Below are 14,516 nucleotides of genomic sequence, written 5' to 3' on the forward strand. Positions count from 1 at the left end.
ACTTGAGGTCAGAAGTTTGAGATCAGCCCAGCCAACATGGTGAAACCCCGTCTCTACTAAAAAATACAAAAATTGGTCAGGCGTGGTGGTGCATGCCTGTAATCCAGCTACTCAGGAGGCCGAGGCACGAGAATTGCTTGAACCCTGGAGGCGGAGGTTGCAGTGAGCTGAGATTGCGCCACTGCACTCCAGCCTGGGCAACAGAGCAAGACTCCATCTCAAAAATAAAATAACCAGCCTGGCCAACGTGGTGAAACTCTGTCTCTACTAAAAATACAAAAAATTAGCTGGGTGTAGTGTCATGTGCCTGTAATCCCAGCTACTCGGGAGGCTGAGGCAGGAGAATCACTTGAACCCGGGAGGCCTAGGTTGCAGTGAGCCGAGATCGCACCATTGCACTCTAGCCTGCGCGACAGAGCAAGACTCCATCTCGAGAAAAAGAAAAATAATAAAAATAAAAAATTAAATTAAATTAAAATTAAATAAAATGCACCTTTCTGGCTGTCTGTGAGCTGCTGGGTCTTATCCCTGGGGACGGGGCCCATCTGCATTTTGGGGAGGCCCAGGCAATCTTCCTGCAGTCTGAGAGCCCCTGACAAGTGTGCCAGGGTCTCAGGAGACTCTCTCCTCCCCTCTTCTGATTGCTTCAGGGGCAGAAGAGTAAGAGGGTAACCTGGTGGACAGGATGCAGGCCAGAATCCAGTGAGGGCTGTATTCCAATCCCAGCACTGTTCCAGGTGGTGTGACCTTGAACAGTGAACTCATATTCTGTCTTCTCCCAGGTTGATATGGTTTGGCTCTGTGTCCCCACCCAAATCTCATCTTGAATTATACCCCCGTAATTCCCACGTGTTCTGGGAGGGACCTGGTGGGAGATAATTTGAATCATGGAGGTGGTTTGCCCCATACTGTTCTCATGGTAGTGAAGAAGTCTCATGAGATCTGATGGTTTTATCAGGGGTTTCTGCTTTTGCATCTTCCTCATTTTCTCTTGCCGCCGTCATGTAAGAAGTGCCTTTCGCCTCACACCATGGTGTTCCCAGCCATGTGGAAGTGTAAGTCCAATTAAACCTCTTTTTCTTCCTAGTCTCAGGTATGTTTTTATCAGCAGCATGAAAATGGACTAATTGATACCAGTAGAGGGGGGCGTTGCTGAAAAGATACCCAAAATGTGGAAGCAACTTTGGAACTGGGTAACAGACAGAGGTTGGAACGGTTTGGAGGGTTCAGAAGAAGACAGGAAAATGTGGGAAAGTTTGGAACTTTCTAGAGCCTTGTTGAATGGCTTTGACAAAAATACTGATAATGATAGGAACAATGAAATCCAGACTGAGATGGTCTCAGATGGAGATGAGGAACTTGTTGGGAACTGGAGCAAAGGTGACTCTTGTTATGTTTTAGCAAAGAGACTGGTGGCATTTTGTCCCTGCCCTAGAGATTTGTGGAACTTTGAACTTGAAAGAGATGATTTAGGGTATCTGGCAGAAGAAATTTCTAAGCAGCAAGGCATTCAAGATGTGACTTGGGTGCTGTTAAAGACATCCAGTTTTAAAAGGGAAGCAGAGCATAAAAGTTCAGAAAAGTTGCAGCCTGACAATGTAATCGAAAAGAAAATCTCGTTTTCTGAGAAGAAATTCAAGCCAGCTGCAGAAATCTGCATAAGTAACAAGGAGCTTAATGTTAAGCCACAAGGCAATGGGGAAAATGTCTCCAGGGCATGTCAGAGGTCTTCACGGCCGCCCCTCCCGTCACAGGCCCAGAGGCCTAGAAGAAAATGGTTTCGTGGGCCAGGCCCAGGGTCCCTGTGCTATGTGCAGCCCAGGGACTTGGTGCCCTGCATCCCAGCTTCTCCAGCCTTGGCTAAAAGGGGCCAGCATAGAGCTCAGGCTGTGGCTTCAGAGGGTGCAAGCCCCAAGCCTTGGCAGCTTCCACATGGTGTTGAGCCTACAAGTGCACAGAAGTCAAGAATTGGGGTTTCAGAACGTCTGCCTTGATTTCCGAAGATGTGTGGAAACGCCTGGATGTCCAGGCAGAAGTTTGCTGCAGGGGTGGGGTTCTCATGGAGATCCTCTGCTAGGGTGGTGCAGCAGAGAAATGTGGGGTGGGAACCCCCACACAGAGTCCCTACTGGGACGCCAAGTAGTGGAGCTGTGAGAAGAGGGCCACTGTCCTCCAGACCCCAGAAGGATAGATCCACTGACGGCTTGCACTGTGTGCCTGGAAAAGCCACAGACACTCAACACCAGCCTGTGAAACTGGCTTCCCATGAGGGAGGCTATACCCTGCAAAGCCACAGGGGCGGAACTGCCCAAGACCATGGGAACCCACCTCTTGTGTCAGCATGACCTGGATGTGAGACCTGGAGTCAAAGATCATTTTGGAGCTTTAAAATTTGACTGCCCTGCTGGATTTTGGACTTGCATGGGCCCTGTAACCCCCTCATTTTGGCCAATTTCTCCCATTTGGAACGGTTGTATTTACCCAACACCTGTACCCCCATCGTATCTAGGAAGTAATTAGCTTGCTTTTGATTTTGCAGGCTCATAGGAGGAAGGGACTTGCCCTGTCTCAGAAGAGACTTTGGATTGTGAACTTTTGGGTTAATGCTGAAATGAGTTAAGACTTTGGGGGACTGTTGGGAAGGCATGATTGGTTTTGAAATGTGAGGATATGAGATTTGGAGGGGCCAGGGGCAGGATGATATGCTTTGGCTCTGCGTCCCCACCCAAATCTCATCTTGAAATGTACTCCCATAATTCCCAAGTGTTGTGGGAGTGACCCAGTGGGAGATAATCTGAATCATGGCGGCGGTTTCTCCCATACTGTTCTCATGATAGTGAGTAAGTCTCATGAGATCTGATGGTTTTATCAGGGGTTTCTCCTTTTGCTTCTTCCTCATTTCCTCTTGCCACCGCCATGTAAGAAGTGCCTTTTGCCTCCCGCCATGGCCTCCCCAGCCATGTGGAACTGTAAGTCCAATTAAACCTCTTTTCGTTCCCAGTCTCAAGTATGTCTTTTTTTTTTTTTTTTTTTTTTTTTTGAGACGGAGTCTCGCTCTGTCACCCAGGCTGGAGTGCAGTGGCGCAATCTCGGCTCACTGCAAGCTCCGCCTCCCGGGTTCACGCCATTCTCCTGCCTCAGCCTCTCCAAGTAGCTGGGACTACAGGCGCCCGCCACTACGCCCGGCTAATTTTTTTGTATTTTTAGTAGAGACGGGGTTTCACCATGGTCTCGATCTCCTGACCTCGTGATCCGCCCGCCTCGGTCTCCCAAAGTGCTGGGATTACAAGCGTGAGCCACCGTGCCCGGCCTCAAGTATGTCTTTATCAGCAGCATGAAAACGGACTAATACACGGGTGGACGGGGTACCCACTAGTTCCTGCCTCATAACTTGTTAGATGGATTCCATGAGCTAATGCCTGCTAAGAGCAGATGGACTGGACATGCCAAGAGCCTCTGTTCAGGCCACAGGTGACCCCTGAGCACCTGTGTGTCCCTCCACATCCTTCCAGGCTGAGCTTCAAAATCCAGAGCACTAAGGAGCTGCTTTTCTGCTCTCTCTAGTATTTTTGACAATGAGGACTTCCTGAAGTCAGTGACTACTCTGGCCATGAAAGCCAAGTGCAAGCTGACCATCTGCCCCGAGGAGGAGAACATGGATGACCAGTGGATGCAGGTATGTGTCCTGTGGAGCAGGCAGGGTGAATGTCCCTGAGGGCCAAGAGACACTTGGGGGACCCAGGCTCCTGGGGTTCAGCCTGGTGCCTCACTGGCCACCCTTCCTTAGATGGACAGGGAGGTAGGAACCTGAGAGGTCCTTGGGCCTGAGAAAGTGATTCGTCTGACGTTTGCTGTGGGCCACTGCAGGCCCACTGCAGTCACCAAGATGAAAGCCACCTTCCTGCTTGAAAACACTCAGGTGGCCTCGGGAAATATGTGAAGCTCGGGAGATTGGTGCTCAACCAGCCCCTCAAGTGGTCCTCCCTCCAGGCTGTCCATCTTGGGCTCAGCCACCAAACTAGGTCACACCCCAGCTCCAGCACTTTCCATGGCTCCCATCTCCTCCTGCTCAGTCTGTTTCCAGGCCCTCTCAGCCTGCCTGGTTCCCTTCCCTGGGGCCAGCCTGCCACTGTGCCTGGAAACACCTGATTACCAGTCTCTGTTTCCATGCCACTCCACCCATCATGCCAGGAGTGCCCCAAGGACTGAGACTGGGCCTCATCCAGCCCAGCACCCCAATGCCTGGCACTGGGCAGTGCCAGTGGGCATTTGGTGGGCAGCACTGACCCTCCCCACCACTGCCTTGCTTTGCCTCGGGACTCTGTCCTTCCATGCTGCACCCCTGCGGTGCTGTCTCTTGGACCCATCTCCCCATTCCCATCCCCCATCTCCAATCCATACCAGTGAATCCCAGCGCCAATGCTCCTCGTCCATAAATTTCCCCTGTCACCCCCAGCAGGAATTCATCCCTCTTTCTTTTCACCTCCACACAACATCCTCTCTTCCTTTCTTGCCATTCCATCTTTTTTTTTTTTTTTTTCGCTCTTGTTGCCCAGGCTGGAGTGCAATGGCGCGATCTCGGCTCACCACAACCTCCACCTCCTGGGTTCAAATGAGTCTCCTGCTTCAGCCTCCCGAGCAGCTGTGATTACAGGCATGTGCCACCACACCTGGCTAATTTTGTATTTTTAGTAGAGATGGGGTTTCTCCGTGTTGGTCAGGCTGGTCTCGAACTCCTGACCTCAGGTGATCCACCCACCTCCGCCTCCCAAAGTGCTGGGCTTACAGGTGTGAGTTACTGCACCTGGCCGCCATTCCATTTTTTTGATATCAGGTTGACCTGTGTGAAATTGATGATATGCACCATTTTTGATTTGCAAAAGTGGAACTTTTGTCTGGTTCATCCTAATAGTAACTTATAGTAGTGATTATGTCCAACGTCACATCTGCCTGCTAGAATGCAAGCCTGCGGAGGCAGAATTTGCAGCAGATTCATTTCTGAAACCTCCCCGTGCTCCTCCTGCCTGCTCCAGTGGCCCAGGCTGGGTCTTATCTGCCCTCTTTTGGGGAGGAGGCAGGGAGCCCTGGCGCCAACAGGTCTTCTCTGGCCCATCCTAGCTGCATCAGGAGCCCCTCCTCTGTGTCCCCACAGACCCCTCAACCCCTCACCCCCTCATCACCTCCTAACCCTGGTGCCCACTGCCTGCCTCCCTTGTTTTCTCACGTTGAGGAGGGGTCTCAGTTTTGCTCACCAGGGGTCCCCAGCACTGGCCCAGGCACCACCAGGAGTGGGAGGGAAAGGCACTCCTGCAGGCTCATGGCCTCTCATGCACTGGGCAAATAGGGGGCAATAAGCTCCGCTTTCTGAACCCCTTCTCTGAGATCAAACATCTCATAGGAATGTGCCCTTGACTGCAAGGGTGAGAGTGCGTGGATGGTTTCATGCCCCCATCCTGGCATCGGGCATCAAGACCCAGGTAGCACACGCAACAGCCTCCTCTCCACTCACTCCCACAGGATGAAATGGAGATCGGCTACATCCAAGCCCCACACAAAACGCTGCCTGTGGTCTTTGACTCTCCAAGGAACAGAGGCCTGAAGGAGTTTCCCATCAAACGTGTGATGGTACCTGCATGGGGTGGGGAGGGGGCACAGCTGCCGAAACCCTCTTGTCTTGAGACGCCCTCCTTTTAGCCTGTCTTCCCCGCCCGCGCCTGTGGCTGAGTAGCCCAGTGCAAGCAGGTGGAATTCCTGCCAAAGTGGGCGCATGTAGGTAGGGCTTGTTATTTTTGTTATTACCAAGATAAGATCTGGCTCTTCATTTCCCAAAACCCTTGTCACCTGTGAGCTCAGCTTGATCTCCAGGTAACCCTACCGAGGAGGTGGCTCAGGCTTGGACCTCCTTGTGCTCTTGAAGAAGCTCTTGCTGCAAGGCGGAGGTGGGGCCAGGCGTGGAATCTTTCCCAACGCCCAGCTGGAGGCTCTGTCTTATGGGTGGTGTTTGGCCTTCAGGTGCTCCATCTGGGATGTGGGGGGTCTTGGGATCAGTGGATTAGTGGTCATTTCCTGGGTGTGACTTTATCAGCCAGAGGCTGTCCATGTGGGGGTGGGAAGTGACATATTGCTGACTCATGCTTGACTAGCCTGGCAGGTTGATACAAACTCAGCACAGAATAATAATAATAATAGTTGCATTTATTGAACACGAGTTGTGTGTTAGCCAGTGCTGCATTCTTTACCCGCACTGACTCATTTAATTTGATAAACTGTTATGGAGATGCTATCAATAGGCCCATTTTATAGAAGAAGAAACTGAGGCTCAGATGGAGAAGTTGGAATTCAAACCTGGCTGGTCCGGCTTGGCGAGCATGCTCTTCCCCGCCCTGCCTCCCTCTCCCTGCTTTCCCAGGAAGACCCCAGGCCTGCACTCTGAGCCCTGGCAGCCCCTTGGCTCAAGGTGCCCAGGGAAAATGACGGAAGGAGTGTGGGGTCCAAGGTTTGCTAGGACAAATGACTTTCCGACAAGCATCTGTACTGTGCCCCAAGGGAAGGGAGAGTGGCCCTGCCCACACAGAAGGCTTCAGAATGAAACTTCAGTTAAACTCAACAACTTGTCCTGAGTCTCGCTTCCTCCTGGCCAAGCAGTGCGTGCCGAGTGGTGGAGATGCAGAGATGCTGTTGGATTTACAGTGTGTACTCAGCCATGGGGTCAAGTTCATCCTGTTTCAACAGCGTTGGGGCGAACCAGCCAGCTGCTACTGTGACTTTGCCCTCTTTCCGCTGCTTTCAGTCCTGCCTGGTTCAGTGGCTGTGTCTCCTACTTGGATGCTCCAAGTATAACAAAAGCCAGATTTTCTGATGCCACAAGTCCTGCTGGACAGACGGACACCTCGGCACCGTTGTTGTCCCCTTTCCCACAGACAACTTTGGATGAAGGCAAGCGGTACCGGTCCCTCAGCTAAGCACATCTGCGTACTCTGACTCAAATCACTCAGAATGAGGCCAGGTGTGGTGGCTCACACCAGTAATCCCAGCACTTTGGGAGGCCGAGGAGGGCGGATCACCTGAGGTCAGAAGTTCGAGACCAGCGTGGCCAACATGGCGAAATCCCGTCTCTACTAAAAACACAAAAATTAGCTGGGCATGGTGGCGTGTGCCTGTAATCCCATCTACTCAAGAGGCTGAGGCAGGAGAATCCCTTGAACCCAGGAGGCAGAGGTTGCAGTGAGCCGAGATTGCACCACTGCATTCCAGTCTGGGTGACAGGGCAAGACTGTGTCAAAAAACAAACAAACAAACAAACAAACAAACAAAACACACAAATCACTCAGAATGAAAATAATTGGAGATAAAGTCACACTCGGCACCAGGCTTTGGCCCCACCTGCCTCTCCAGCACCACTGTGGGCCACTCTCGCTGTCCCTTACCCAGCCCCACCTCCACTGGCCTCCTTCCTGTCCTTCAAGCTTGCCTAACGTTTCCCCTCTCATGGTCTTTGCATATGCTGTTCCCTCTGCTTGCAATGCTGTTCCCTGTTCACGGGGCTGGCTGCTTCTCAGCCTTCAGGTTTCAGCTTCTATTCCCTACTCAGTGAGGCCTTCCCTGATGCTGAAGGAGGGATCCCTACTCCCACCCCAACTCCTAGCTTTCTCCACTACAGCCCCCTGTTGACTTCTTCAGTGTATTTTGTTAAAATCATGGACTCGTTCATCTACTTTTCGTTGCCTGCGCTGCTGGGCCTGAGGCTGTTATGCCTTACGCTGTCCATCGGGCAGCTGGCACGAAGCTTCACACACAGTGGTTGTTCTTCCTGTAAGCATCGTCAGTAAATTTTCTATCACCACCATCAATGGGAAACCAGCACTTCCCACAGACAGAAGGCAACTGTGAAGTTAAACAGAACTGAAACAAGATCCTGCTACCAAAGCCAGCTCGTTACAAGTGACTGCAGCATCTCTGAGCTCGAGGTCAGCTCTCTGGTTGTTAAAATGAGATATTAGCAGGTGTTAAGGATGTGTTTGCGTCACTGAAACTTGAATTTCTGAGGAACCAGAAAAGACTGGAGGAAAATGAGAAGGGCAACAGCTTTCCAACGTTGTGCCTCAGGCACCTGGCATCCATGAGCATCCCCCGCATAGCCCACTCTTGGGGGGCCACTTCTGCAGACCATGGACATGCCTTCATTTGCCTGCAGAAATCCAAGCCTGAAGGCTGTATAACTGAGCCCCTCTCACAGCAACAGCCAGGGCAGGGATGTGGATGAACTTACATTCATTCATCAAACACTGTTTGAACACATACTCAGCCGGGCCTTGTTCTAGGCACTTGGGATATGACAGGGAGCAACACCAAGGTCCCTGACCTCACGGAGGGGACATTCTGGCCCACAGAGACAGACAGCAGACGATGAATAGAGCAAAGCAGTTATATGGTTCCTTAGAAGGTGATGTCAAGAGCTACAGGTGCTGGGTGTGGTGGCTCGTGCCTGTAATCCTAGCACTTTGGAAGGCCAAGGTGGGAGAATTGTTTGAGCCCAGGAGTTTGAGACCAGACTGGGCAACATAATGAGACCTTGTCCCTACAAAAAAAAAATTGTTTTAATTAGCTAGGCATGGTAACGCATGCCCATAGTCCCAACTACTAGAGAGGCTGAGGCGGGAGGATCACTTGAGCCCAGAGGTCAAGGCTGCAGTGAGTCATGATTGCACCACTGCACTCCAGTCTGGGCAACAGATGGGACCTTGTCTCAGAGGAAAAAAAAAAAAAAAAGAGCTACAGGAAAAGTGAGAGTAGAGCGGAATGGAGGGGCTCACAGGTGCCAGTGTGGTAGGGAAAGTGGATTAGGTTACATTCTTTTTTTTTTTTTTTTGAGAAGGAGTCTCACTCTGTCGCCCAGGCTGGAGTGCAGTGGTGCAATCTCGGCTCACTGCAAGCTCCGCTTCCTGGGTTCACGCCATTCTCCTGCCTCAACCTCTCCAAGTAGCTGGGACTACAGGCGCCCGCCACCATGCCCGGCTAATTTTTTTTTGTATTTTTAGTAGAGACGGGGTTTCACCGTGGTCTCGATCTCCTGACCTCGTGATCCACCCGCCTCGGCCTCCCAAAGTGCTGGGATTACAAGCGTGAGCCACCACACCTGGCCTAGGTTACATTCTTAAAGCCGAGCCTGGTGGCTCATTCCAGTAATCCCAGCACTTTGGGAGGCCAAAGCTGGTGGATTACTTGAGCCCAGGAGTTCGAGACCAGCCTAGGCACCATAGTGAAACCCTGTCTCTACAAAAAATAAAAATAAAAATAAAAATAAAAATAAGCCAGGCATGGTGGTGCATGCCTATAGTTCCAGCTACTTAGGAGGCTGAGGTGGGAGGATCCTTGAACCCTGAAGGGTGAGGCTGCAGTGAGCCATGATCACACCAATGCATTCCAGCATAGGCAATAGGAGTGAGACCTGTTCTCAAAAAAAAAAAAAAAAAAGATTGCATTCTTAAATAGGATGGTCAGGGTGGGCTTCACAGAGAAGCTGACCTTGCAGCAGATGCTTGAGGGAGGTGAGCGAGTTGGCCATGTGAGTGGGTGTCTGGGTGAAGAGTGTTGTAGGCAGTGAAACAGCCAGTGCAAAGGCCCTGGGGCAGGAGCATGCCTTGAGTGTTCCAGAACAGCAAGAGGGCCTGGAGGGGTGGAGCAGAGCAACCAGGAGGAGAGGCAGTCAGAGAGGAGATAGGAGGTGGTAGAAAAGGCAGTCAGGGAGCTGATGGGAGGCAGTAGGAGAGGCGGTCAGGGAGGAGATAGGAGGTGGTAGAAAAGGTGGTCAGGGAGGTGATGGGAGGCAGTAGGAGAGGTGGTCAGGGAGGTGATGGGAGGTGGGAGAAGAGGTGGTCAGGGAGGTGATAGGAGGTGGTAGGAGTGGCGGTCAGGGAGGTGATGGGAGGTGGTAGGAGAGACTGTGGTCAGAGAGGTGATGGGAGGCCGTAGGAGAGGCAATCAGAGAGCTGATGGGAGGTGGTAGAAGAGGCAGTCAGGGAGGAGATGGGAGGTGGTAGGAGGGGTGGTCAGGGAGGAGATGGGAGGTGGTAGGAGGGGTGGTCAGGGAGGAGATGGGAGGTGGTAGCAGGGGTGGTCAGGGAGGAGATGGGAGGTGGTAGCAGGGGTGGTCAGGGAGGAGATGGGAGGTGGTAGCAGGGGTGGTCAGGGAGGTGATGGGAGGAGATGGGGCGTGGTAGGAGAGGCTGTGGTCAGAGGTGATGGGGAAGGGACGGGATGACTGGATGGGGTTGGGCTTGTTGGCTACTGTTAAGGCCGCTTGTTTAGAAACTGAGAATCATCACAAGGTCTTAAACAGAGGAGGATTATGATCTGGTTTGTTAGAAAAGGGAACAAGCCCTGCTGTGTGTTGAGTAAAGAGAGCAGAGGCAAGGGGGAAGGGAGTGGGCAGGTGAGGGATGCTGGGAGTGCAGGCAGGGTGTGGCCGGAGGAGGTGAGAAGCCATGAGATTCCGGCTATGTCTGGAAGGCATAGCCAGCAGGACATTCTGACCCCCACTATGAGAGAGGCAAGCCAAAGCTGACAGCAAGGCTGTGACCTCTGTGGGTGGCAGGCACCATCCCCTGGGAGGGGAGGACTGTGGGAGGAACAGGTTGATGGAGAATGAGGGGGTGGGAAGAGGGGACCCAAAGTTCTGTTTAAGGCAAGTGGGAGATAATTGGTCAACATCCAAATGGGAAGTCAGGTGATCCTGGATATACATCTGATGTTTGGGAGGGAAGGGATGCCCAGAGATGGGAACATGAGGGTTGTGGCTCGGGAACGGAATTCCATGAGACTCAGCAGGACCACTGAAGGGGCAAGTGAGGTTGGAGGTGAACCAGGTGTCCTGAAAGCCAAGGGCAGAAAGTGTGCGGAGAACGCAGGCGTGACCAGCTGATTCAGGTGCTTCTGAGGGGAAGGTGAGGCCCGAGCATTGCACTTGGGATATGGCCATGTGATCATGGAAACCTGGACAAGGAAAGCTTTGATGGGCGGGGGAAGCAGGTTGGTCTGGGTTTTAGAGAGAAGTGGAGAGAGGACCTGGAAGTGTGATTGTTAAATTTGTGGAATCGGGCCAGGCGCAGTAGCTCACACCTATAATCCCAACACTCTGGAAGCCGAGGCAGGAAGATTGAGCCCAGGAGTTTGAGACCAGCCTGGGCAACATAGTGAGACCCCATCTCTACAGGAAAAAACAACTTTAAAAATTAGCCAGGTCGTGATGGCATGCACCTGTGGTCCCAGCTACTCGGGCCCAGCTACTCGGGTGGCTGAGGCAGGAGGATTGTTTGAGCCCAGGATGTCAAAACTGCAGTGAAGAAGTAAATTTGTAGATCAAGACCTCACTGAAACCTACTCATCTTCCCAGAAACTCACACCTGGGCACACAATTTGGAGTCTACTCTCAGGGAGTTCATGGCCCCCATGAAGCCCCAGGGAATGGACCATCTATGTGTAGAAGGCTAGATGTACCCTCTCCTGGGAGGCAGGGGAGATGGGCGGTGGATTGCATAATGGCCCCTCTACATCCTAACCCCCCCGCCCCGAACCTGATGTTTCCTTATATGGTAAAAGGGACTTTGCTGAATGTGATTATATTAGGGATCTTGTGATGGGGTGATTATCCTGGTTTATCCTGGAATGTGGGAGGGCCTGTGATGATGGAAGCAGAGGCTGGAGATCTTTGAAGGTGGAAGAAGGGGCTGCCAGCTAAGGCGGCTATTAGAAGCTGAAAAAGACAAGGAAATATAATAGATTCTTTCCTCAGGGCCTCCAGGAGGAACCAGCTCTGCCATCCCTGGACTTAATTAAGCCCAGTGAAACTGATTTCACACTTCTGGCCTCCAGAATTTTAAGAGAATAAATGTGGCTGGGCGTGGTGGCTCATACCTGTAATCCCAGCACTTTGGGAGGTCGAGGCAGACGGATCACTTGAGGTCAGGAATCCGAGACTAGCCTGGCCAACATGGTGAAACTACTAAAAAAAAAAAAAAAAAATCTGTCTCTACTAAAAAAAAAAAATACAAACATTAGCTGGGCGTGGTGGGGTGCGCCTGTAGTCCCAGCTACTCAGGAGGCTGAGGAGTATTGCTTGAACCCAGAGGCGGAGGTTGCAGTGAGCTGAGATCACACCACTGTACTCCAGCCTGGGCAACAGAGCAAGACTCTGTCTTAAGGGGGAAAAATGATGTTTTGCAGATTTGTTTTATGCCCAAGTTAAGGTTTACCAAGCAGCTGGCATGCATTAGGGACCCAACAAATGCTAGTCCCTTTTCTTGTCTGTTGAATGAACTCAACATTCCTTTAACCTTCCACATGTGATAACAGCACCTGCTATGTACCAGCTGCAGATGGTACTGAGTTACTTCCTGTGCCCAAGTTCATCTCTAAACTTGGACCCCCGGACCCTTTACCAGGGACCTCATTCCTCTAACTCTTGGCACTCCCTTCTCATATCTCAGGGTCCAGATTTTGGCTATGTAACTCGAGGGCCCCAAACAGGCGGTATCAGTGGACTGGACTCCTTTGGGAACCTGGAAGTGAGCCCCCCAGTCACAGTCAGAGGCAAGGAATACCCATTGGGCAGGATTCTCTTCGGGGACAGCTGTTATCCCAGGTAAGGAGGGGAGTAACTGGAAGGGGCAGCCAGGACCCAGGGATGCCGTGGAAAAGCAGAGGCCAGAGTGGAAGCCTCGCCTTCCTGCTTCCGACCCTAAACAGCCCAACAGACTTGAGGGAGTGTGAGAGGAATCCAAGTGCAGGGTGAGGAAGGCGGGCTTTGGAGCCCATAGACCCAAGTTCAATTCCAGCTCTGCCACTTACCCTCTTTCAGTCAGTGACTATTTACTGAGCATCCAGAATGTTCTGGGAGCTGGGAATGCAGCCGTGGACATGAAAGACAAGTCCTTACCACTCTAGTAGGGAAACAGATGATAGAAAAGTAGACAAGATAATTTCAAATGACAAAAACAAAAGAGAGGGGCACAGGAGGAACAGGAACTGTCAGGGTGACCAGGGAGGGCCTCTCTGGGGAAGGGGCTTTTGAACTGAGGCCTAATGACAGAAGGGACAGGGCCACATGGAGGTCTGGGACAGAGAGTTCCTGGCAGATGAAAGTGCATGTGCAAAGGCCCTGAGGCAGGAATGAGCTCTGCGTGCAAGGCCAGGATGGCTAGAACCTATTGAACAAGAAGAGGCTGGGCGCAGTGGCTCACACCTGTAATCCCAGCACTTCGGGAGGCCGAGGTGGGTGGATTACCTGAGGTCAGGAGTTCGAGACCAGCCTGACTAACATGGTGAAACCCTGTCTCTACTAAAAATAAAAAAATTAGCTGGACCTGGTGGTGCATGCCTGTAATCCCAGCTACTAGGGACGCTGAGGCAGGAGAATCGCTTGATCCCGGGAGGCGGAGGTTGTAGTGAGCCGAGATTGCACCAGCCTGGGCAACAGAGCAAGACTCTGTCTCAAAAAAAAAAAAATGAGGAAGAGCAAGGCACTGGAACACGAATTTTTTTTTTTTAGGAGAAAACCAAGGCTCAAACAGGTGAAGGAATGTCCCCAAGGCCACATGGCTAACAAGAGATCACCGACTTAGGTCAGACTGACTCTAAACCCCATGGGTACCCAGAACACCAGCATCTCGTCTAACTTGAGAGGCAGTGCTTTCTGAGGCTAAGCTCTGTCCTACTTACCTTAGTGACTCTGTGCCTCAGTTTCCCCCAATAAAACTAGAAGGACAATTCCTTAATTTCTCAAATGTTAGGGGATAAAATAAAGGCATTCTAGGCTCCTGCATCCCTTTCTCAGCTGAAGGAGAACCTTGACCTTTTTGCCAAGCCCCTTGTCCTTCAGGGACTTCCCTGTGGCCTTTGCTGCCAATAACACCCCTTTAACCCTGCCATGACAGCAATGACAGCCGGGAGATGCACCAGGCCCTGCAGGACTTCCTCAGTGCCCAGCAGGTGCAGGCCCCTGTGAAGCTCTATTCTGACTGGCTGGTTGTGGGCCATGTGGACGAGTTCCTGAGCTTTGTGCCTGCACCAGACAGGAAGGTACAGTCTTGGGGGCTGCCTTAGGAAGCCATGCCTCCTTCCTGGGTAGACCCTCTGCCTGGGGTGGGAGCAACTTTACTTGTCTGAGTCTATTTTTCCTTCACCCTTAGGATGGCAGTAGAGGAGGTGGCCAGCTTTGGTCCAAGTCCCCACTCCTCCCACCGTCAGCAGATCCACCCGCCTTGGGAGGCCCAGGGGCAAAGCTGACCTCTAACCCCAGTGTTTCTGCCTCCAGGGCTTCCGGCTGCTCCTGGCCAGCCCCAGGTCCTGCTACAAACTGTTCCAGGAGCAGCAGAATGAGGGCCACGGGGAGGCCCTGCTGTTCGAAGGGATCAGGAGTAAGTCGGCCCTGCCTTGTTCTCCTGTCTGTGCACCTTCCTGCTTCCCGTGGTCCGCTGTTGCCTGGAGGGAATCATCCAGGCAACAGGGTAGCATCTGAG

General features: G+C 52.1%; 1 protein-coding gene across 1 annotated transcript in view; it reads left to right on the plus strand.

Moving 5' to 3' along the window:
- PADI4 (peptidyl arginine deiminase 4) overlaps nt 1–14,516 on the plus strand; it is a 57,091-nt gene that overhangs the window by 35,444 nt on the left and 7,131 nt on the right. Inside the window, exons 9-13 of the mRNA XM_032760982.2 lie at nt 3,565–3,676; nt 5,518–5,625; nt 12,486–12,640; nt 13,932–14,076; nt 14,312–14,414. Coding sequence (XP_032616873.1) covers nt 3,565–3,676; nt 5,518–5,625; nt 12,486–12,640; nt 13,932–14,076; nt 14,312–14,414 — 623 coding nt within the window. The remainder of the gene's footprint in view (nt 1–3,564; nt 3,677–5,517; nt 5,626–12,485; nt 12,641–13,931; nt 14,077–14,311; nt 14,415–14,516) is intronic.

Source organism: Hylobates moloch, unplaced genomic scaffold (assembly GCF_009828535.3).
Source record: "Hylobates moloch isolate HMO894 unplaced genomic scaffold, HMol_V3 SCAFFOLD_9, whole genome shotgun sequence".
NCBI lineage: Eukaryota > Metazoa > Chordata > Mammalia > Primates > Hylobatidae > Hylobates > Hylobates moloch.